The sequence below is a fragment of the Taurulus bubalis genome, assembly GCF_910589615.1.
Source record: "Taurulus bubalis genome assembly, chromosome: 4".
In the NCBI taxonomy this organism is placed as follows: domain Eukaryota; kingdom Metazoa; phylum Chordata; class Actinopteri; order Perciformes; family Cottidae; genus Taurulus; species Taurulus bubalis.
Genome location: NC_136592.1, coordinates 10046975 through 10073091, shown reverse-complemented (window position 1 = coordinate 10073091; position 26117 = coordinate 10046975). Strand labels below are relative to the sequence as shown.

The 26117-nt window shown below is 40.8% G+C and overlaps 1 protein-coding gene across 1 annotated transcript in view; it reads right to left on the bottom strand.

Annotated features, from left to right (window-relative positions):
• Positions 1 to 26117, bottom strand: part of LOC306735724 (protein diaphanous homolog 3-like) — a gene marked incomplete at both ends in the record, with an annotated part of 144443 nt that overhangs the window by 76493 nt on the left and 41833 nt on the right. Inside the window, 5 exons of the mRNA XM_079217260.1 lie at positions 1464 to 1565; positions 2918 to 3012; positions 4531 to 4626; positions 23333 to 23447; positions 24957 to 25271. Of these exons, the coding sequence (XP_079073386.1) occupies positions 1464 to 1565; positions 2918 to 3012; positions 4531 to 4626; positions 23333 to 23447; positions 24957 to 25271 (723 nt within the window). The remainder of the gene's footprint in view (positions 1 to 1463; positions 1566 to 2917; positions 3013 to 4530; positions 4627 to 23332; positions 23448 to 24956; positions 25272 to 26117) is intronic.

The window sequence follows — 26117 nt, the reverse complement described above, 5'->3', positions numbered from 1 at the left end:
TAATGTAACAAAATTGACTAGAAAGAACAAGTTACAGAATATATAGAATGTCTGGTGTATTGCAGAGTCAGAATATAATGAGGTGGTAGGATGGTGAGGGGGAGAAGACTATCAGGAGTGTTAAAGTGAAATTCTGCACCAAAAAAACTGATTAATATGCCATGTAATTTGGGGCAAGTTGAAAAACATGTCTCTGTGGCATGTCAAAACTATTTAAATCCTCGATGAAAGACTTTAATTCAAAGTCGTACCACTCATAAGGTCTGTGGCTAAAGCTGAGCCAGCAGGATGCGCATGCCGTGCTTTCTTAGATTTTAGGGATTGAAATTAAGTTTGTAAATCATCAACTGACATGCAGCAATAACAGCTACTGTAAAGCAGAAGGTTGACGAGGTGGAGAGCTTTTTTTTTGCTTTCTGACTTCACACAGAAATGTTGACAAAGAAAACATTTAACTTGGTTGTGTGCAAAAGCAGCTGCACAAAACAAAACACATTTGCTGAGTGTCCAGTGCAAGAATTGTAGAAATGTCAACATTGCAATCAGATCTATTCCTACTAAGCACTACTGCACCCAAGGTAAAGTTGAAATCAAGCACGAGAGTGGCGGACATGGACCAAAATAAATAAATAAACAAAATGCACGTGTTTGCACAATGGTAAATTAAAAATTCCCTTTGAACATGAGCTTTTCTGATAGGTGAAAGCACACAGGCCTCCTTGGGCCCACGCAGGCACAGAAGCGAAACACTGTTATATAAACCGGCTCTTCTTTGTTCTATGTCTCCCTGATGAACCATACACTACAGCTGAGCATGCTCTTTTACCCCCGCCCCTCCCTCCTAATCACCCGCTCAGTCCCTGTATTTTCATTCAGTGATAAATAAGATCCCCTTTTCATGGGTGCTTACAAGTTACAAGTTTTTCCTATGTTTTGTCAGTAACTTGGTCGCCAGGAAGAAACACAAGATACACAAAGAGCTCGACACTCCTCATGCATAATTCTGGATAAACCTCCTTTGAAACGTCTTTAAGAAAACGATGCAGACATAATAAGACAGCAGTGCTGCTCTTTAATGTGCATAATTTAGTGCTGAAGTCTACAGGTGCCCTGCCTTTCCTCTTAAGGCTTAAAAAGATAGAATTTTAAAAAGCCCAGGATATTAGGATATTCATATGAAAGTGCTCCGCTTGTGTGTTTGAGAGAAAGAAAGGGAGAGGTATGATGCAAATACAAGACAATTTACATTTCTCTGATATTAATACAGTAATAAACCAGTTTTATCAAAATGGTGTACCCTAATTATGATTTGTTAAGACACTTAAGTCATGGTACACTGAATTTCATCTTAATTGACAGATAGAAGATATAATATCACAGGTCCCCGAACATGAAAATAAATATTTTTTGTGGCATACATTTTCACATTGGTCATGCTATGACCAGCTGGTGTGTGTACTTACCACAATCCCAAACTGCTCAGGCTCTGACAAACTTGAGTACTCATTTTTATACTTGGCCAAGGCGTTCAGCTGCTCCTGCTCCGGTAGGTGCTTCACAAGGTTCTTCAGAGAAGAGAGAGGAAGGAAAAGGAGTGAGAAGGAAAATGGAGGAAAGCGGAGCACCAAAAGAAAGAAGCATGCATTCCTTTAAATATACAGACTTGCAATGGTGATGTCATGATGTCCAACACACTTTATTGTATTGGTTGTAGCTAGTACGGTGTTGTATCCTCCTCATTTTCATGTTTCAATTTCTTTACCATGAACCAAAATGTAATGATTTAAAGTGACTGAAAATTAAGATGATGGCTAAATCTGGCCAGCAGTGTGGTTTCCCACAGTCCGTGCGTTCAGAGCAATGTGGTGTTTTTCTTTGAATATAAGCTTAGACAGAGCCTCAGGACTAATACTCTTTGTTCGGGGCTCGTTTCGAAATCGAACCAACTGCTGTTCTATTGGCTGTGTGTTTTGGTGACTGTCAGCCCCCGTTGATGAGTTTCAGTGAAAATAAAGTTTTGCAGCGGCAATAACATTTATTTTATTATCCAACGGAAGACTCGGGGCAATTTATACGTATAGAGACAATTGAAAGGGATTGCTTTTATAGACAGCCAAAAGGAATAAATGTTAAATTATTTAAGCTATGTTGATTGCATCGTCTTTTCCTCTGAATTTAACAGCCATCTCAACAAATACCGCCACCATGAGATAAATATGTTGGTCTGATGCATTCAAAATGGGTTGAAAATGTGTTCCCGATGCCTGGAGTCAAAACAAATATTGCCACTTTTATCACTCACATTTAATGGAATTTGCCTTAATGACTTAATTATTCACGTGTTGTAATGAACAACTATTGATCAAATGAATTCTTTAAAGTCAGGAGACCAGGTTTTGGTGTATTTGTTTCAACTCTGCTTACCCACGCCTGCCCTGACCGATCGCATCTAAAACCCCAGAAAGCATTAGTCAATCTCCTCAACATCTGGGGTGAAAATTCTCAGCCATTTACTTTTTACGAATGTAGACCACATCTTATAGTATACTTATTCCAGCCTTTCAAACTACTGTAATTCCTTATTTGCTGGACTACCCAGTAGGTCAATGAAAAACACCAGCATCTTTCTAAAGTTTCATCGCTTGCTTGACACGTCCTACACCATTGACCTTCTTCGTCCTTACACTCCTTTGAGTAGCCTGCGGCCCGCTGACCAAGTGGGTCAAAGCTGGAGAAAGTGGGTTGTGAGGTTGTCTGCTTCCAGGGCTCAAAAAATCTGGAACAGCCTTCATTCGAAAGCAAGCAATGTCAGTGGCTTTTAAACTATTTGACGTACTTTTTTAAAATTATTCTTCTTCTTCTTCCCTCTTTTTTTTTATTTTCTACATTTTATTACTTTATGCAAAACTGTCCAGACCTGGACCATAGGTTCAGTGAGTTGCTCCTCATCCACCTCCACGATCATCCGACGGATTTCCTGATAAGGCATACGGAAGGAGCCCAGGAAGATGGCTGAAAAGAAACAAACACAAAATGCAGCAAATGCTGTGGAGAATAAAATTCTCACTAACAATAGAGAACAAAAAGTACAACATAATAAATAAAAATAAATAAACAAAACAAAGAATGTTGTGGAATAAAAGAAGTACAGCTCAAGGACACATGAAGGACATGAAGTAGGAACCAAAAGAGAACCAACGTTAAATGTGCATCAGTACATAAGTCAGCCAGACATAAAACTGTTTTATAAAAAGCGGTAGATCATCAAGCGCATGGTTCCACTGGGGACTGAATGGCAAATGCCTTGTCAAGAGAAGTCATTAGTCTAGGCAGTGGTACCATCTGAAGCAGAACTTTGAAGGTTAATGGGGATATCTAAAGGTAAATACTGCGTTGATAAGAATATCATGTAATATCCAAGCTTCTAGCTTTAGAGTTTAGTATTTGAGAGAGTCCGTCTACAGTTGCAGACGTAATATTGGCATGATACAGAGCAGAACCAGGAATAACTCTCCAAAGTAAAATGATGAAAAGAGGCCTTTTTCACCCAAACAAAAAGGATTTGTCCATCATTTGATAAGTGTAATATACATTTGAGTTAATTAGACTAAACAGACCATTCAAGTGCACTGGTACAAACAATTAATGATGTTTCTGTAGGCAACGTTTGGGTATCAAGATAAAAACAACTGACTGCATTCATTCAATCGAGGTCTGACTGACTAACTAGTCTCCTGTTAACATATGTTGAAATGTGAAATAAATGAGTCGTGTAGCTTCAGTGCTAAAATTTTTATTCCAACTCGTTCCATGGAATACATTTGCACCCACATACAGTACTCTCTCTCTCAGAGAATTTAGACTCTTTACCTCCTCTGCTCCAACGCATAAAGCGCCTACTCTCCTTTTTTTCTTTTCTTTCCCCCTTCTCCTCGTTCCTGCTCTATAATTTCCTCAGCGTGATTTATCACTGTTACTTGGCTGATTAGTCTCATTTTCTTTTAATACATGAAACAAAGGTCACAGCTCCTCTTGATGAAAGCCAATGAGGTGCTACAATCTGGGAGTGCTTAAGAGATCAGCTGGATCCCTATTAATGCCGGGTGCTTTTAAAATGGTCGGAGTGTGTGTGTGTGTGTGTGTGTGTGTGTGTGTGTGTGTGTGTGTGTGTGTGTGTGTGTGTGTGTGTGTGTGTGTGTGTGAGAGAGCGCTTCGTTCCTCAATGGATGCTTAACATTGATAATTAGCTCTATTTTAGAAGCCATTAGTCACAGGTAGCAATGGCCAGGTGTTGTCTTGTTTTAACTGTTATAGCAACAAGCAACAGTGAAACTCATTGCCTGCCAAAATCCTTCACTGGAGGTCACTTTATAACATGAAAGGAACCTATAATAAGAGATACGGGAAGTGACTAAGGTGTACCAAAAAGAGAGTGTATAGTGAGAAGGAAAGCCATGCCCAGTGCACGGTAACATCAGGTCTCATGGACGTGTTTTGGGGAGCAGTGGACTAAAAAGGAAAAATACTTACAAAGATTCTGTGCGATTTTAGGATCGAGCACCTTGAGCTCTTTAATTCTCTTCTTTATGGATTTTTTATCCTCCAGATCCTCGTCTTCTTTTTTGGCTGATGACGACAGAAACACTGAATTATTACCAACACATTAAGGTCATATTTACAGAAATGCATGCACTTACTGTAGTGCTGCGGTATATGGATGATGCACACAGATTTGGATACAGCGAGATTATGAGATTTACATATATCTTTTTCCAGAGTTTAGACACAATTTAAGGAAGAGGGCGACAGGGACTGGAATGTAGAAATTGTCTGGTTGCTTTTTTATAATATAATTTATAACTATACATAATAATGTACTCATTTTAAAATATGATCAAATGTTTAAATTCAACCACAAACATGATTTACATTTCTCCCCCCCCCTCTTTGTTTGTGTGTTTACATATTTCCCCAAATGATTAATGAGACAGTCTGCCATGACAGAACGTCTTGCCGCGAGAAGGCATGGAGAAAGGGATTATGGGAAAGTGCTGTGATCACAGCACTGACAGAGTACGGTATGGGTGAGCCATGGCTCCTCCGTAAACACAAGGTTGCACATAAAGTAATCAGGTTATAGGTGAAGGTAAATCTGTTCTGGGTCACATGGAGACAGGCGGGTGGGTTTGTGTGCTATTGGTAGATAGGAGAGGTCTGGATTACTAACTACAAACAAAAAAACAATAAGACACACAGATATGCACATACACAACTCTCTTGAGCCATGGAGTTCATGGTTGGTTTTAATTATTTAAGACACCAGATTAAGAGAACAAAATGGGCATCCCAGGAGTATGCTGGGTAATTGTCTGGTGCTGTAATTATGGTGTGTATGGTGAGAGCCGAGGCGAGGGGTGAATCCACAGGAAAGGTATTTCTACTGTTCCACATGGGCTTGGTATTCTTTCAGGGATCCTGTATCTAATTAAAAAGTGAAGAGGTATGCTGGGAGCTCCCGTGGAAAAGAATGTTAGCACGCAAACCCACAGCACAGACCACCACACGCAGACATGTGCACACGCGGCCACACACCGAGCTATCCTTCCAACTTACGTGGCTCCTCTGTTGATACGTTCTCCTCACAGTCTTTCAATGCGTGAGAGAGAGGGGGGAGAGGAAGGGAGGGGGGCGCAAAAGAACAGACGAGGAGGACAACGGGAAATGTGTACCATGGAAAAAGGGGAAGAGAAGAGAGGATGAAAAGATGAGAATACATTTTCACCAGGCTGCACCATGCCCACTGCAGCGTGAAACACAAAGAGACGCGGGTGGAGAAAGAGCAAATGCACAACAAACAACTTAAAATGAAGAATGGCCGAAGATACAAGTTAGTCCGGATGATTAACGATGTCTGAAAGTAGGAAACAACTGGATCAAATAGAAACTGAAGAAAAAAGACCAATTACATGAACATGTAAGAACTGAGTTTACTTCAAATCTACAGTCTTGATGCATAACTAGAAACACATAGCACACAAACATGCATGGCCTATTTTCAACATTTATCAAGATCTGAAATGATAAGTCGATAAATCGGTCGGGCTATAGCAAATATTTTGATATTTCAATCACCATTTTAACTTTAAAATATCAACATCATCAATATTGGTAAATGTAATGCTGTGTTCACACCAAACGCTGCGCGAATTTGACGCGTGACCAGATTACATGCAAAGTCAATGCACAGACGCACTAGGTTGCGAAAAAGCGTTTTTTTAATCGCCGGGTGGTGCGATAGACGCGGTTGAGGCAGCGCGAATAGCGCGTTTGACGCGGGGTGAACAGAGCGTTGGAGGCAGCGTGAATTGGTGCAAGTTGAAATATCCCAACTCTGGCGACTTTGCGTCAGCCAGTCAGCGTTGAGAAGCTCCGCCCGTCACCCCCGCCGTCTTGCCGTTGCTGAATCAAACTGCTGCTGAAGCAGCGCTGGTAGAGGCCGTCATTCAGACGCTGTTGTGGGACTACGGATAATATTATGAACCCAGACACAATGGAGTTTGATGTTCCGACGTATGTGGAGTTTACACAACAAGTATAAAGCAGAACTAGTGGTTATTTCCATGGTGGATGGCGGAAACGGTAACTGTTTTAGCCAGACGCAGTTCCTGGAGGAGTCGGTGAAATTCACCGAGCTGTGTGCGGCTACGGATGATGTTATGAACCCAAATACGAGGGCGTTTCATGTTCCGACATGTTTGGGACCTCCACAACAAGTATAAAGCAGAACTAGTGGATATTTATTCCATGGTCGCGAGAGAGAACGGAGATAAGCCACGCCCCCTTTGACGCGGCCTTTGGTGTGAACACCCTCCTATCGTCAAGCGAGTAAACTGCCGCGGTAAACGCGTCGCAGTAATTCGCTCCGCGTTTGGTGTGAACGCAGCATAATACTTTAGGGTTTTGGATGGTTGTTTGGACAAACCAACATAAAAGTAATATGTTCGGGAAATTGTGATTTGTTGAATTGTGAGTCCTCAAACAATTCAATTATTAATCTCGAAAGCAATCGTTAGATTCATCAATAATACATCTGTTTGCTGTTGCAGCCCTATATTCCTAATTTGTTTGTTTGCAAAGATGTCAGGCAGCAATTTTGGGCAAATGCTATAACAATACATGCAACGTCTAAAAAGATTTGAAGCAACGTAGCAATAAAAGAAATATCTTGGATCCAATTAATTTGGTCTGTGAAAGCATTTCACTCTCCAGCTTCACTTAAGTATTGAAACTAAATATATACGTATATATCATACAAGGTTAAATATGGTCCACCTTTAAGGGTCGTTGACATAAAAAGTGGAGGTTTACATTTATAAATGATAGATACGAAACCGTTCAACAGAAATAACCTAATTTGGTCTCAACAGACATGGAGGACGGTGCCAATACAACAGCAGCCCTTCTGTTTTTAAAGCCCTTCACCTATTTGTGTGAATATGTTCAACAAATGATGATGCAAGGCACTGTAGGCACTTTAGGCTGTCGCTAAAGTATATTGAGTGCACATCAGCACATGCTCAAGAGTACAACATTTATATATATATACACACACACACACACACACACACACACACACACACACACACGTGTTCAGTTAGTAGCCATAAATGAAACCACCATAAATAACTCAAGTATTTATTCTTATGGGAAAATAATCTTGCCTTTGATGTTATTGAGTATTAGGACGCAATATAAGGAGCCGGCCCCTCGAAAGTCTCCTGCTTACTGCATTAAGATGTCGTATTGATCTACTCATCATAACTTATAGCTTCACAGAATCTCATTTATTCCACCAACACACACACACACACACACACACACACACACACACACACACACACAATTAACCACCTTGTTGCAGTGCATATAAACCTACTTGGCTGGGTCGTATAATCCATGAATTATTCTCACATAATACTGTGAGGGCTGCATCCATCTCTATCGTACAGGAGATAGTGATAAGATATATGCGGACACACACACACACACACACACACACACTCTCCCACAAAGCTGCCTCAGGTGTTATCAGTTAAATCAGCTAATTAGATCGCCACCTTCCAGCATCAGCCCCCAATCTCCCTGGCCTTAAAACAGCGCTTCTTCAGGGAAGCCTGCTCATTATACATCAGCCAATTAAAATGTCCCACAGGGGGTCAGAGGTCACCGGTTAATCAATCATACGGAGCGGCGACTGTTGTAGTTATCAGATTGCGCCATCGCCCAGGAAGTGGGGAAGATAAGGCTACACTTGTGAGAGGGCGCAGTGGGGAGTCCGCGTCGCATCGCACAGGTTGAGCGAACGGACGCAGGTATGCGATGCTGGTGATTTCAACATTAATTTGTGTGACGAGATGACGCACAGCTGGGAATTGTAAAAAAAGTTGCACCGGTTTAGAGAGGTGGCATAGAATCAGAGAGCAGGCACGGACGACGAAAAATATGTAAGTTACAAACAAACCCATCGACTAATCTAAATATCAGCGTTAACATCAGACGTTGAGATCAGATACCGCAGGAAGGGAAAAGGCAGGACTCCATCACAAGAGAGGAGAGAGCAGCGCATTACAGACACTGAGTCAATAGTCTCAGTTGAAAGGCCTACTCTGCTCTGCCACGGCAAACACTGCGCTCGCCGTCTACCATCTGAGCGCTTTCAAGTTAAGGAGGAAAGAAGGACGGTCTCAGTTTTCGTCATGCACCGGGAGTAACGGGCGGGAAACATATTCTGCATCATGCAAAAAATAATATGTGATTTGCGATCATGTCTTTGTTGCATGGGAAAAATAAAACAAGGAGTCCTAGGGCGTAAAAGAAAAGAAAACGCCTTATTATTTTTCCCGAGAAAAGAAAAAAGGATGTTTAGTTGAGACGAGGGCGCACAGCTAGGCATTTTAAAGAGTTATCCTCTCACGCGGCATAATCCTACTGGGTTTGATCCGATCTCAGCCGCTTGACAAAATTATGGCAATGTATAACACATGCCCTGCCCCCCCAAACCACAGCACTTCCCACAAGACAGTATCAGTGAATTGTGCCTTCAAAGCACTAAAGGGAATGGTGGATGAAATAAAACTGCTGTGAAAGAGCATGACTGATGCTGTACATGACAGGCAGGCCTCAGAGACGAGCAAGTAACACCTCAAACCCCACCCCCAAAAAATCTCCTCCTCGCCAGCCTGGTGTGAGTGTAGAGACACTCACACCAGCACTTCATCTCATCAGGATGGCTTTCTAATCAGTAGAAACGCCTTACTGGAAATGCCTTCCTTTTTTTGCACACACACAAAATACTCAAAAACTAAGAAGTTATTAGACGAGTAAGGACTCGACAGACAGTGTCTGTGTTGTGTGTGTTTATTCACTTTATCCAATATTTGTCCCAACAATCTGACTTCCTGAGGAGGTATCACACTGTCGGCAGACTTTTCTCTTGATGAGACTCTATTATTTATGGAATGTTGTAGTGATCCGATCATCTCCACCGGAAAAAGCAAATACACAAGCGCATGGCGAGGGGGAAAGTTGAGAGGGCAGCCGTCTTCAATGGGTAATTAAATCACCGTGGTGTTTCCAATAGCCAATCAAGGCAGTCATGCAGGTAAAGTTTAAATCACTGCTATTAGGGGAGTTTCTGTAGCACGGATAATATGTGGGGCGCATATACACACACACACACACACACACACACACGCCTCAAGCAAAATCCACTATGAGACAGCTGATGCACAGAAGGGGGGCTGTCTGCAGCAAGTGAACAAATCCACCGTTTCGACACATCTGTCAACTCTACAGTCAACAGAGGGGAGACGAACAGTCAAAGCGGCCGCGCTACTCGCCTGTTGACTCGCCGTTATGATGCAGCTACGGCCTGAACTTCAGTCGGAACTGACTTCCACAACCACCGGTAGATGCTTTGACCAAACCTCACCTTTCCCTCGCCTGCCTCGCCATTGCACAAACTCTGACTAACATCGACATGGCGGCTCGACTGGCCCTGTTTGCACACGGATGGTACACGGGCACCAGTGAGTTGCGAGACAGAGAGGGAGATCAGAGTAATGAAGTGAGGAGCTGTGTTGTGAATGAGCTAATCAAAGTGAACCATGCAGGGCCACCTCTCCCTGTGATCCAGACTAGATGACCCAAGGCCATAATTAGTCGGAGACTTTCATTCTGATAGCAGCAAATTAACAGACTTCATTAGGCTTTTCCTCTCCTGCTCCACCAAGATCCTTTTCTTAATCTAACCCGCTGAATTGCTCCTGCGTGAGAATCTTCGACTGAAAACATACCAGTCGACGGCTCTTTTCACCAAAGACACCAAAAGAGAACTTGGAAGTTCACACATTTAAAAATAGTTCCCCCCAAATCTGGACAGAAATGATTGACGCCGAATCAAAAGATGCAGTCGAAAGCCTCTGTTAATCAGTATGTACTGGCCTGTGGGGATGCTTTTTGCCAGTGCTCTATTCTCAGTGGAGTAGTGCCCTCTAAAGGCCTCTTGTAGAGCTACCAATGGCCTTGAAACTCACACTCACTCACACACACACACACACACACACACACACACACACACACACACACACACACACACACACACACACACACACACACACACACACACACACACACACACACACACACATTTTCTGACTGCTCCGTCATATCAGGTATGAGGCATTATTATCTCCATTTCATTTCACTATGCGACAGCATCAGTCCGATCTGAACAGTTGTTAAGCCCACCCTAACATTTCCCAAGTCATTCAGTGGATTGATGGCAGCCTAAATCATCCATGTCTGAAGTCATTTGGCATTTTCCTGTTTTTCTCCCGGTGCTGTTGAAAACATATCCGCGCCCGTCCCTTCAAAACTCCAACGCTCCTCCAACACCCCCAACCGCCACTCCTGCATACACAAACCTACATGTGTGGATGAAAAATTACCGCAGAAGAATAAAGTCTCGAAAGCAAATACGTTTTTAACGAGCCAGCCCATTACTTTGTTGATATGAGAACATAAAAACACAAATTGGGAATAAAGTGAGATGCTGATGCTTGAGAAACTGTGGCAGAAGAGAGAAAGAGAACAAAACCATGGGGGAGTGGGGGATGCTGAAAAGCTGAAGAAGGTTAACCACACATAAAAAAGAAGAGATGGGAGACAATGACAGTGTGTGAGTGTGAGTAAGTGAAATTTTGAAGCATTTCGTAATATTGATTGCTCCAAAAAACAAAACAAAAAAAGTACAGTACACAAGAGCAAGTGTTACCAACACACAAAGCCATTTCTAACCAGGATGTGTTTGAATCGTGAGCTATAATATATATATATATATATATATATATATATCTATATATATATATCTATATATATATCTATATATATATATATAGATATATATATATATCTATATATATATATATATATAGATATATATAAAAAAAAGCCATGTGACCAGAGCTTCCCTTTCAACAACGATGAAAAGAGCCTTTAATGATTATGCATTTGATGAGATTTCTCACATTGACACATATTTTCTGCAGCCCCATGAAAAGTCATTATAGAACTAATGATGTTCTTCAAAATGTCACAGCAAAAGCCTAAAAGACACAGCAAAAAGGAGAAGAGAGAAAGTCCATTTGAGCGGATATGTAGCGAGGGGAAAGCAATGGTAACGAGACAACAGTGTGAGGATGGACACGCTGCTGCCACCCTCAGAGACGCAGAGTGGTGGCTTCTACCGTGTAACGGAGTCCTGTTAGCAGCTATTTATAGCGGCTAAAAAACTGGACACGTCTAACCTATACATTGTGTGCTGAGACGTTTATTTTTAGCTCAAGAAAAATCTAAACATAAATGTCAATATAAAAAACTTTTGACAGACTCTTATTTTTCGAGCCTCCTTAAGGCATTTAATTGTTCTTCTAAAAAAAAAAGACCACCTACTACCTTGTCTTTTTTATCCTTTGAGCCGCACCTCCCCTCAATCTCTTCATAATTCCCCTTCGGTGTCCACAAGCCTCCTCAGCAGCTTTTTTTCTTTGTCTCATTGTGATTCAAAAGCCCACCACATTCTCTGCACAGCAGACCACAAAAGCTACTGCGGTTCCAAAAAATACACCCACCTTGAATTCAAGAGACCTATTAACCATCGTCACATGATCATGTTAAGCAGCTCCAATGTGGAGGCAAGTCTGGGGTTAACTGTAGCAGAGACGAAACAGAGAAGAAGCATGGGGTTGAATGATCATGGATCTATTATAGGTTTGAGTTTGACAAGTCACGACAAAGCTGTCAGCTCTGACCGTGGTCTTTACCTCCACATGGGAGCCTTGATCATGTGCACTCCTGAACCACTCAAAACACCCACGAAAGCTTGACCTCCCCCGCATACAATCGCCACCTCCGACAAGTAATCGCCCTCAAATACGCTTGTGCAGGCTGACAAAACCCACACAAACATGCTTCCAGCCCGGGCTATTATAATCATATGGAAATGGGTTGTCTAATTATCTTTTACAGCATGCGCCCAGTGGGAAGAGAGCTTGTCTTTCCTCAACTTTCTCTTTGACAGGCTACATTGATCTGGAGGGGCACTGAGAACACAGGCCTCACTGCTACAGCAGGGGACATAAAAAGGGGGACACTAGTGAAGCATCCTGTTCAAGTTTTTAATACCCATGTTCTCACTTCTAACAATTTATTCATTAAAAAGCGACTTATGTTGAGGCTTTCATGCTGAACTACACTGTATACTTTCACAAGCGCTATCGTGGACGTCTGTGATACATCACACTTTGAAACGATGCGCAATGATTAATTAGTCATCAAAATTAAAATCCATTAATACAAATCATTTTAACAAAAGGTTTTTAACCCAATACATAATAAACAAATACAAATTGCCAAAGAGTAAAAAACAAGGACCACTAGTAATCGGTTTAAGGCAAAATTAGGATAACAATGTGACAACACAACAAACTAATGAAATGTACAAAGAATACATTTCATAACTGGTCTTGAGATTTAAAGCAAACAATGTAGCTTCCATATCACTCGCCACACAAATGTCATGTGCCATAATTACTTTTTACCTAATGCCCCCAGCACTATATTCTCAGCCGGGTAGTGCACAGCTGGAGCAGGGAGATCCCATTACTGACCGAATATGGCAATATTTGAGAATGTCTTCGGAAATTATATTTGGTAGGAATTTTGTGATTAATAATTTTGATTAGTGGGATATTACAGACATGGAAATAATAACTACAGTAGTAGAGAAGTAAGTGTGGTACCCATCAATAGCAACTGCAGTACTACCACTACTAGTAATATAGTGTCAGCCTTGAAGACCCGATGTGAATTAGCAGAGGTTATTTTAAGCCATTTCTACTCGTTTGTATTTACGTGTACGCACACACACTGGATGACATTGCGTCTAATGTCTCTGATGAATGCGCTCGTAATTCCATCAGAGATCTTTTAATGTGTGCATTAACACATTGAAGCTTCTTTCAATCACAACGCTATAAAAGGAGTAGCAAATAAAGCTATGAACAGAATGATTTCTCCATTTTTTACACTTGCATTCGCCAACACCCATTCAGTTTCTACGTGCAGTGCTGTGACTTTTGGAGATGAGGTAGGTTATTAGCAGATGCCTGTATCCTGGAGAGAAATGGCAAACTGATTTTGTGATCTTTGAGAGTTTCGTCTAATTGGATGTTATTTATGTTTATTTATCCGAAAAGAAGCCTCGGGAAAGGGCAGCTCTCTTCATGCTCATTTTCCCCGCACTATGGTGATGAATCTATCTCGCCGCCCTCTCTTGATAAAAACACAGATGGAAAAGAAAAGGCTGGCTTATTCCAAATGTAAATTAAGATACATCTGCTAAGACCATGAATGCTAGCATGCAAAAATAAATCGATTTAGTAAAATGCAAGTTTTACAAACGCATTCATCTCCACATAATACAAAATATGTTTTACAGGTAAGACATACATTGTATCCTTACACCAGCAAAAGGCCTGAAAAAGCAAATTTCCAACCTGTATCAAGGTCATGGTGGGAGCAAATTAGCCGATATGAGCGACTACAAGCGTGTAAAATACCTGGTGGCCAGCGGGGGGTCCCTCCTACTTGGTATGTTTAATTCTCCTATTAGAGACTCAAAAAGATGTCATGGATGCAAGCCAAAGCAATCAACTAGGCTACAAACACACACATCAGCCAGGTTAACATTGTTAACAATAAGGCCGCACGCACAACTGCACAATTCTCTCTCTCTCTCTTTCTCCAACAGTCCATTTCCCTTCACATCGGCTGGAGATCTAAACACGTTACATCTTAACTTAAAAGAAAAACGGACCATAGAGGCCTGATGTATGTCGAAGCAGAAGAAATATCCACTTCCTTTCAGGATGTATGGAGGTGACTAAGTTTTCTAAACCAAACAACATTCGCACTGTGGACATTTTTCAAAAGCATCCCCCGTGGAAGAAGGCCTTCTCAGACAAGCAGGTTTTCATTTATACATGCGCAAAAAAAAAAGAAAACAAAGGAGGAAAATACCACAAAATGAAGGTCATTTTAATAAATGAGAAAATTGCGAAATATTGGCCAGATCTATAAAAAGCCAAGAAGGACACTCTTCATTGCAGGGACAAGGCTGTTCATTTAACGTTTTCTATGAACAAGTCCCATGAATTGGGAAAAAAAAAAAAAATAAAAAAATAAATAAATCAATAAATATCTCCGAACATGAACTTTGTGTGTAGCCAAAGCCTGATGTAGCTTATCACGGAAGCAGCCATATTACATTTTTTTGGGGTTTTGTTTTATACTCCAGAACAAAAGCCGCAGTGCTCTACTGGTTTGTTCCCACTGATGCAACTTCATGTAAGATTTAAGAGAAAGTAAAATGTACTGCCTGTAGAAATGCAAAAAGACATGACATATAGTAGCCTCCAATAAAAATAATTTAACATATCGTTCAGTTCCGCCCACCAGTGTCTCCAAAACATTCTGTGTTTCCCCCTCTTTAGCAAACACCTGGAGGAAAGCCCTGCTATACATGTTTTATCTCCATCTATTGACACAAAGAGCTTCTCCGGAAGCTATCGGTGAAAATCACAGTAACTGCTGAAAGATCTGAGAGCCGTCAGCATTCTCTCCGGGCGTCCACTCACTAGATTTGTTTCTCCCTTTTTTCTTAAAAAGTAGGGAGCAAAACAAGCAAAAGTGCAGTTTCTTTCTCGCCCTTGCGTCTTCAAATGTTAGTGATTAAAATTGTATGGATTTCAGAGAAGTAATCAGTCCAATCGATAATGCAAATAACTACTAATTACTGTGACACTGCAGCCCTTCCAGAAGGGGAAACACTTCATCATCAAATTCTCAATATTCCTAGTTTTCCATTACGAGTCCACTCAGCAGCACGGTAAGAGCTTTTCAATGCAAAATAATTGACACCACCACGTAAATATTATTACGAACATCGAGGGGTTTGACCCAACATGTTACCAAGTTTTGTCTGAGTATCAACACACCATAGAAATGAGTCCTAATCTAGGTTACATTAACCAATAAATAAAGAGTGCGAGGCTATTGCATAAACCTCAGACAATGAGACGATGAAGACAATACCAAATGAAAGACACAGACATGTCAATACCTATTAATTTTCTTCACCGCTAAGAGCTCACAGCAAGGCCACCAACACAATCACCTATTCAGTAGCTTCCAGTCAAAATGTGGACACAGAGCACACACTCATCGTTAAAAGATGTGAAGGAAAAGAAGCTTTGAAGTACTGTGCGTGCAGTCTGTCCATGTGCCACACAATACTCTCTAATAGAGCTATACAGGACGAATCGGCCCCGCTGGATTGAAACATTGCGAGCAGTAGAAGTTATCGCATTGATTGCACAACAAAAAATAAACTAAGTGCAAGGTGAATTCAATTAATGTAGGGCTTTTCACGCTGCACTTAGCCGCCAGGCTAAGAAAGCTTCCCTACTGCCACTCCAAAGTGAGCGAACCCTGACAAGCCGAGGGCTCGTTGGACATCATTCGCGAGGGTAAACATCAGTCACGTGTCAGTCAACGGACATTTAACCCACGGCTAGTTGAAGAGCCGCGTGAACCCTGGGTTAACGATGTGTGTGAAAGGGGGTTTCGTCATCCCAAGGTCAACTCTACGCCCGGGGCGAGGGATAGTCCTGGGAATGAAGGATATGCAGCATGAAAGCCGGTCAACAACTGTACTCCAGTCTGAGAGATCAGTAAAATCAGGCTGAGGTCACGTTTTTTTCCCTGCATAGCCAGAGAAGTTAAAAAAAAACAACAAAAAAAACAAAGAACTTAACTTCGACCATCGTCTTAAATGTGGAGCATTTTCTATTCATCCTATCCCAATACTGCACACAAATACCATTAGGTCACAGTCATGTAGTTATGGAAATGATGTCAGTACAAATACCAGAGGGGATTACGTTTTCTTAATTGCTCAAATTCTATAAAAACCTGATATGTCTGATTTATCTGCAGGTTACAATTTCCCCATATCTGAAATTGAAATCTGGATTAAAAAGAGAAAATTTGCCCACTTTTATGTGATGTCCAATCAGTATCGACGGTAAATGTAGTCAATTGAAGCAATTCATTCCTCAGTACATGCTTCATTGAGCAGGCTTAATATCTGGACATGACTAGAAACCACAGCCAATGAGTGCAGGAAACATGGGGGAGGAGTTGGCCGTTAGTCATCAATAGAAAAACTAAAGAATTTGATACTTAACAGCTACATTTACAGCACTTCATTTTTCCAAAAGGGTGGAATGTTGTTTTATTATATTACTGTTTTATTGTTATTTTATACAGTATGTAGTCTTTTACTGGATTGAAGCACTTTTATTTATTAAAAGAAATAGTGCAATTTTGTCTTAAATTGTATTTATTATATTTTTGGGAATAAATTGTTGAAATCGTGTTCATCTACCACACTCTTTGTGGTGATAAAATGTGCTGAGCTTGTAAAACACAGAACTCAGGAATACATGTAAAATGGGAAAAAATAAAACAATTATGGGTTTCATAAGGCCTGACTTTGAGGATGGGAACAACCCAAACCGGCAGTGTAAACTGGGGAGAAAAGCAACTAATGGGTGAAAGCAAAACATACTAACCTTTGGTTTCTGTTCCAGAGCAAACATGAAGGCAGATCATGCAGCCAAACAGAAGATGCAAGCATAGAAAAAAAGGGAGGAGAAAGGGAGAGAAACAGACAGAGCAAACAAGAAGAAGAAGAAGAGCTGGTTAGTGATCTTTGAGGTAAGCATTATTTCAGACCTTTTACTGTCAGCAGAGATACAACTGAAAGCATTGCACTAAATATAAAGCAATGTTACAGTCTAAAGAGAGTTTTACAGAAAAAACACAGTATCATTGTTATGAAACTCTTCACAAAAACAAACTCATCAAAAGCAGTCACAGAATCTCAAGACATGTCCGTTCATGGAAATAGTCTATTAATGTTCTGGCGGTGGTTAAGTGATTTGAGTCACCACTGGCATTAATAGTCAATGGTAAAGGTCTCATATTCACATCAGACATCACAGGTCAGTGCCTTAGTTTGCTCACCTAAGTGGAACATAATATTACAGATCCGGTGCCTTCATTGCATGTATTAACATACAGACTTTTCCCCATGTACAGATCTGGTCTGTCACACTAGGGCTGCAACAACGAATCGATAAAAATCGATAATCAAAAGTGTTGGCAACGAATTTCATTATCGATTCGTTGTGTCGCACGTAGTCGGGCTTAGCCAACAACGTGACGTCATGGTCATAAGAGACCCAGAATGAAAGAGTTCAAGGAAGAGGACGCTCTATATGGAGCAGTACAGCTTCCCTCTGTCCCAGTATTTCATACATATTGATAAAGCAGGGTATGTAAATGCAGCCTCTGGAGGGATCAATTACAGTAAAAAGGGCTCACATTTGGCAGATGTAAAGCATAGATGTGTATGTTTTTAGTGTTAGTCCATTTTGTTGTTTTAATTAACAGCTCAGGGATGTTCAAGGAGCAACCTGTTTGTGCACTTTCTGAAGATGTTTTGCACTGTCACTTCTGTTTTTGAATAAAGGGTTGGAAATGAACGCTTTTTTGATAAAAACATTTTTTTATCCGATTCATCGAAAAAATAATCAACCGATTAATCGATTATTAAAATAATTGTTAGTTGTCACACCTATATTATTTTATAAATGTGTAAATGTGCTTCCATCCACATTCACAGCCGTGGCCGGAGCATAAACGTCTCTGAATTGCTCTTGCGATGTGTACAAAATGATTTGAATGGTTGAAGAAAGAAGACTTAATATTCAAGAGTTCAAGCTTGAGACCTATAAATCCATTTTTTCAGAGACTTAGAATTATTTGATGTGTGTGGATATGTTCTACTAAAATAAAATTCCACTGTCCAAGTCCTCATGCATTTATATAATAATAAATAAATAAAAGGACTTCTATAAAAGTACCACTTGTTTGGGAGACCACCATAAAAATATAGATTTTTGCGGTCACTTCAGTTTCTCATGGGTCAAAAGATAATTAGTCACAATGAATTGCAATAGCGTGGCTCTATCTGGTCCCTCTCTTTTGAAGTCCATTGATGAAGTTGTAGGACTCTCTCCTACCCTCACAGGCGCCACCCTCAGTATACCAGACAGTTGGCACAAAGACTGCAATTAAAGCCTTCGGATGTCAAGGGAACATATTAAAACTTAGAGTTCAAAGGCAGACATTGAAGCATCATTAGCTATGCTTCTTTTATAATCTGTGATTATTCATCACAATGAAACAACCCTCACTCATGGATCTAATGCTTAACTTGACTTAACCCCTAACCATTCATACTCAACCTGAAAACTCCGGCAGTGACTTTTGTCGTACAGCACCTCCTTTTTCCCCACTTTGTGATCAATGCTCAAAGAACAAGGAATAAAAACAGTTTATTCCCAGCCAAGGAAACAGATGTGTGAGCAGTTCCTACTGTGCAGTATGTTTACAGAGTTTATTTTTGTTTTAGCGTAGACGAAAAAAAAGTAAACAGTGTTTTCTTAAAGAATTCACACATCCATCATATAAACATTTTGCTTCCCGAAATGTAATAATCATTATTTAAAAATACAATATGTTACATAACCATAATGGTTCAATGTACAACACTTGAGTTACCTGTTGCACATCCCTTTAGGTAATCTGAATAAAATCAGCTGTAGCAGTAGTTACAAAATATTACAACACTGCAACCACAGCGTTCCCCACTAAAATGATCCGTCTTACTGACCCTAATTGTTTTTTTATTGAATCACAACTGAAATGTGAGCTGCATATAAATGTCTTTTCACTGTAGCTTGGGAGAAAAGTGATTGGAATCTTAATAGTAAAAAAAAGAAATCCAACCAGAAATGCCAAATGTGCAGACATCTGTGGTACTTGGTAACACTCCTTGCATTTTAGAAAATTTAGATTTTGAGAAGCAGGGGCATGGTTGTGTCAAAAACATATTTGCACCATGCCATTCTAATGAAGCATACCTCGTTACTGTTTTGTGAGGCAACACGGTCTTTATTAAGTTTTAGTTTTTTGTTTGCGTCTGTGTTACATTTGTCTGCTATCTGTAAAGTGATAAAATCAAGACTTTGGATATTGGCTGATGCACACATTAATTGCAGGCATCAGACTTTCAGCATAGGTGACATTCACCCCTGAACCTGTGTTGCCTTGAATGGATGTAGAGGTGTTCAGAGACACGCTTCAGGTTGTGCATATGGAAGCCCTGAGAGGAGGTAGTGGTGTACTTGAGCCTCCTGTGGCCAATATGAGTATTACAAAAACAAACATTGGTTGGCACATGGCACAATTTTTTTCTCTCAATTCTTTCACTTGTTCTTCGAAATACAATGTATATTAGACTTAGGAAGGGTTCACCAGATAAATCCCCCCCCGCTTGCATCTCAGGGTTTCCACAGACGCAAGTCAAGAAACACAAATTGTGACCTTGATACCATACCATTCCCTGCCTAAATATCTCAATACTGTTACTGAAACAATACCACAATCATAATTAAAAAGGTCAGGGAAAGTAATGGATAATACATGAGAGAACATGGATTTTTATATTTTTTAATATATTAATTTAAAATGTATTAATAAAACAATGTATATGTTATGCAGTAATCTGATGAGCCATATACTTGAATTTATGTGATCTCTTTGATATTTAACTTTATATTTGCAACCAGATACCACTTATTAGACAGCGTTTAATAAGGCTTTTTTGGGTGGGAGGAGTGCTTATAGTGTAAAGTCTGGCAGTAGTGAGGTTAGACATCTAGTCTATTATATCTAATAGGACAAAAACTACCTGAATTTCAGTGGGACTATTTTTATATCTATGAACTTGAATTACAACTTGCAGACAAAATCGATTGATCTGTGCTTCTCTTGTCAGACCCAGTAATTAAGGGTTATTTTGGCTGAGTCAATAACACAAACTGAATTGGCCCAAAATTCTGAGGAGAAAAGATGAAATGAAACCGTGCAAAAGAGTTCGACAGAGAAAAGATTACCTGTATGGATGTGTGACACTGTGAATTTTAAAAAGAAAGACCGAGAGGAAACGTCTACCTAAAAACCCAATGGGATGCAATCTTTTCAAAGCTTTCATGATAAATCAACTTCCACACACCTTTTTCTTTTTAGCCCCCTTCACATACCAGTCTGTTGCTTCATCGCTCCATTGAGCCTGAAGATATATCCTTAGAAACATTGCAGAGGAACGTCCTCTCACTGCGTCGGCCCTAATTGAAAGGTTCCACTGGTCTTTAGTGATTAGGATCGGCCATTTGTATCAAAGGTTAGCCGCAAATGAGCAGAGGTTTGAGAGACGAGCACGGAAATCAACTCATATTATTCAGTACGGTCTTATTTAATTTTGTTCGCTCTGACCCGCTTGCTCAAAAGTAAAAACACTCACTTACTACAATTTACTCAGCGAGGAAAAGTGTTGAAGTGGCTCTGACCCTTTGCCAAAAAACAAACTACCCACTCTGAATAGATAAGCAGAGGAGCCGTAAAGAATATTGCCGCTGTGACTATAATGTCTACTTAGTTTCACGCCTCGAAATGCAGCAATATAAATTCTGGTTGAATGTGTCGGTCCAGCCTTCTTTCGACACTTTCAAGTAAGAATAATGTCACAAAAAACAATCACTGTATTTTATTTACATTTAAAGAAGCCGGGGTCTGCCAGAGACACCACAGTGATGGTTCCAAGTCTCCATTCAAACTCAGCAGTTTGTGAACAGGAAGGCGGGGCTTCTCTCAGAGAACAACAGCAAGAGGCGCAAACATCGGCAAACAGAAATGAATATTTAATAAGAAAAACTGAGCGAATGCCATTTCATGCTGTGTACTTTTTTAATGTTTAATGCTGATCCAGATGCCACTGCTCTTAAGTGAGATGAAACATGATACTACATGGCTGAGTTAATAAGACGACAAGCGCACGTACGCTCGCCGACGCACGGCAGAGGCAGCAGCTGGGTTTAGTAGCTCGACTCACACTGCTATACGGCCTCCACTGGGACGGGAGGACCCAAGGAGGACCACAACTAAGAGAACAGACTCAAACCCAAAGAAAGGTTTGATTTAGTCGAGTGTTTCATGCCGTTCCTGGCAAATCTAAAATGCATTACCCATGAGCGGCAACAAGCCAGGCGGCCAGGATACCGCGGCGCGGCAGTTCTTTGCTGTGCCTGCCCTTATGATGAGAGGTGTTTCATGATTACTGTAAAATAAAATGCAGCGTGAGAGAGCGTGTGCTGGCTCTGGGACATTACCCTAACCATAAGAAGTACTGTCTGCAGGTGGACATACTTCCTTTGTACTCTCCAGAGAACACCTGCTTGACTGTTTGTCTACCTGCTTGCCATTTAGATTGCCTCCATTATTCAACACCTTGACGGTAGGGAACAAGGGGGTGTACTGGTTTGTAGCAGGGGGTGGGTGGCAGCATAGAGTTGTGACAGGTAGATAACACCTGGATGAATAATTCAAATTGGCATAAGCTAGCTGAGTCAGTGACAAGACAAGAAAGAAAACACAAGGCATGTGAATAAATCATCAGGGAAGGGACTAATAGACCACGCACAGGAGAGGACAAGACTGATAACATCTCATGCTACCTCCTGCTCCAGCTTTAATCATCCCAACAACCTTGTACATGAATATTCCACATCTTGCCAGCCATACTAATGTGTGAGGATGTAACTGTACGGTGTCTTATCATGCAGCATTACCACCCGGGAATAGTCGAAATGGCCCACCAAAATCCAACACAGCATGGCAACCTCAGGGACTGATTCAGCGAGGAGTGCTGACTGCTAGCGGATATGTACCGTACTGAAACTGCTAATAAGGACGTGGGATGTGAGAAACACTAAACATAGTAGTCACATGTGTATTCAGATAAAGTTAGGCATTATTTCCGTTGATTATTTTTCCATGTAAACGTTTCATGGCCTGAATATCGCTCCATGGAGTGATCATGAGTTGACCTTTACAGGCGCATAGTTTTACATACTAATACAAAATATCCCTGCGTTGTGATCATCATAATATTAGTTTTGCTCCATATACTGCACCAGTACAATATTACTACATCAGGAAACTTTAAATTAAATGAGGGAACTGAAAATAAATCCGCCTTCCAGTTCATTTAGCTTTAATAAGATGTCCATGTACGCTTCAAACAGAAGAGGAAATTGGATAAAATCAAACTAACAAATAAGTGATGACTTCCGTCATGGATAGCTATCTCACTATCCATTCAGTGAAAGTGATAACAAGCAGTTTGTTAGCCAACAGTAGCCTTGAGGGTCAGAGCAAGCACTCTAACACTTGTCTATCTTTTGTCATGCAATCCCTCTTCAATGAAGAAACATTGCCAGTTACTCTCTCGCAGAGACACATGCACGCACACAACACAAAACCTTGCTATTCCTTGTTTTACGACTCCAGCTCTACTGAGAAACCGTGCCATTCTATTCCGGAGCACCACATTGAAAATTGAAGCCAATGCGCCGTGTCAGGAGACACAAAGTCGGTACCGGAAGAGAGACGTCAGCATATCAGAAAAAAAAAGTGTAATTGATAACTTAAGTAATTTTAAAACATGAAGTGGGAGTCTGACCTGTTCTTTGTGAACAAAAAGTGAGAGCGACTCTGCAGAGTAATCCTGGTTTTGCGTATTGGTTCTCATCTGCCCGCACCCAGAAACAGCTCTCTGACATTTCCTGGGGACGAATCTGAAAACAAACATCCACAGTTCAGCACATTTAGTCAATATAAAGAATCACATAATTTGAAGCAGATATTAGTCACACATCAAAGTACAAAAAAAGACCAATCCAAAATAGTGTGCTGCACTATAGTCCTGCCAGTTCTCAGAGTAAATGTATGCCCCAGTAATCTGCCAGTTAATATCTGGAATAGGAAAGCCCTGATTGATCTGGCGTCCCGAGCTGCAAGAAGCTTAAATAAATAGTTATTTGAAGATGTTTTCAGAGCAAATATAGAACAGATATTACATGGGGAATTATGACCTGTTTAACTTTTGTTATACACCTTTAGTTACATTACAGTCACTGTTTACGAGTCAGGAGCTCAGTAGAAAGCTCCAGAAAGGAAACCGAATGTAAAAAAAATCCTTTTTGAAAAGGGTGTTGCACGGAGGTGGAGTTCATTTTGTTATTTAATATAGGCTTTAAACTGATTATTGATGAGTGCAATCACTCATCTTCATATATCAATTTATGTAGTTTACAATGCAAATGTTTTAATATATGTTGTTATTATTTAATGCATTGGTGCTACAACCTGGTGGATCAGAGTCAGGCTGGAATGCTTGTGAATATTGAACTTAAGGTCCCAGTGGAGTCAGGTGAAACCCGGCCTCAAGGGGATGTCCATGTGGCCTTGTATCTGCTATATGTGGACGCTGACGACTGTTTGCGAACACAGTACTCATAAGAAAAGTGAAAAGCCAAAAGTTTGCCACAATTTCCTGTCGGTCAAAAACAGTGTTGTCACCAAACTCTAATCGCTAAGTATTTAGTCATTATGCTCTCAAACTTGTGAAGCCACTCAGCAAGTTTTAGAGGTTTGAAGTCTTATTACCGAAGAAGTTTCCGAACAGCTTGGTCCCAAACATAACCACATGTGGGGGCCTCATACAGCTGTGCCATAAGACAGGTCCTCCTCATGCCACTTTCAAATTGCAAGCATATGCTTTGGTTTGCCGAGCACCTGTACCGATGTACATCCGAGGTTTCAATTATTAATCAAACCACAAACTAATATCACTTGTGATGTGAACCGATATTGCTCTGCAGAGAACAACATCTGCGGAGGTACCACTAAGGCTGCTCTGACAACAGCATCTGATCATCTGTTATATTCAATTATTATTACTTGCTTGGCACAGAGTTAGGAAGTTGTTGTTTATTTCTTAGAAAAACATCTGTACTGTTCAAGTTCTGCCAACAAACATCCGGAACAAAAGGAAGCCGGAGCAAAGGAAAGGGCCACTATAAATATCTGGCCTCAATTTTTCAGTTTCTTGTCCCAAACTTTTTGTTAACCATGATCCAGCACAACGGGAAAACACCTCTAATCTCTCTCTTTATACTGTATATCGTTCTATTATGTTGACTTTGAGTTTGAGTTGTTGATTTGTTTTTAGTTAGTGGCATATTAGACTGCATTGCATAAAAATGGGGAGGGTAAAAGATTAGAAAGTCCTTGCAATGTTTCACCTTGGACCAGTTTAGGCGCTTCATGGCGGTCTCAGGCTTGAAGTCCTTCTTCGGCCTGAGGCCATAAGGCAGCGCACGGTGAGTGGGGGAGCCCAGACCACCCCCAAACCCGAGAGGGGGTGGAGGGGGAGCACCAAATGGAGGAGGCCCTCCGGGTGGGGGAGGTGGGGCGTGACAACCAGGTAAAGGAGGCGGAGGAGGCGGAGCGGGCATGCCAGGTAAAGGAGGCGGAGGTGGAGGCCCAGAGAGGAGCGCTGAGGAAGATGATGCTTGTCCAACATGGACAGAGGACAGAACCACAGGTACAGCTCCAAACTGGAAAGGTAGGGAGAAACAATTATGTGTGTTGATCAAAAATGAATGCTCATTTTTGGCAAAGGTGAAACTTCTTGACGCAAAAATTACATAAAAAATGCCCATGGTAACCTAAAATAAAAGAAACTGTCTTACATTGCCATTTAACTGCCCAAAACAAAAAAGGCACTATTGAGTTACCCTGGAGCTAGGCACTTAAATACTTTCTTTTTACCATGATCACCAAATCTCTATAACCAAATCCAAGATTATTATACTGAAAATGCTGCATAATGTGCTGTAGCTCCAGAGAAGTCCACCAACATCCCAAAAAAAAAACATTATGGTGTCATAATGTTGCTATTGTGATGATACTTGTTACTGAAATCAAGTCATTCTTGATTTTGGTCTCTTAGGGGGGTTCATTCAGAATATAAAGAAAGCACAGCTGTTTAGCTGGTTGCTGGTGTTCAGCAGTGCTCAAGAAACCCTTCCTGGATAAATAAAATAAGTGGTGAATTCACATAAAAAAAATGGAAAATGGAAGCCGACTAATACAGCATCTGCCAAGTGTGACGCACAATACGCTTTGCACTTTAATACCACTGTGGATAACGGAGGCGTGGTCTCTCAACCGTCATGCAGAGCCCAAATGCTCAAAAACTATCAAGATTCTTATCCAGAACCTTCCCACAATGATTAGTTTTAGATTTTTTTTTGTCAAGCTAAAAATCAAATGTTATAACTGAGGCTACAAAGTTCCATAAATTGTATCATACAGAGCAAATGGCTTATTGATCCATGCACCGGTTTTAGATTAAAGACGCACACTAAAAAGGTCAGCCCCGGGCCTTTACTCCGCCACTT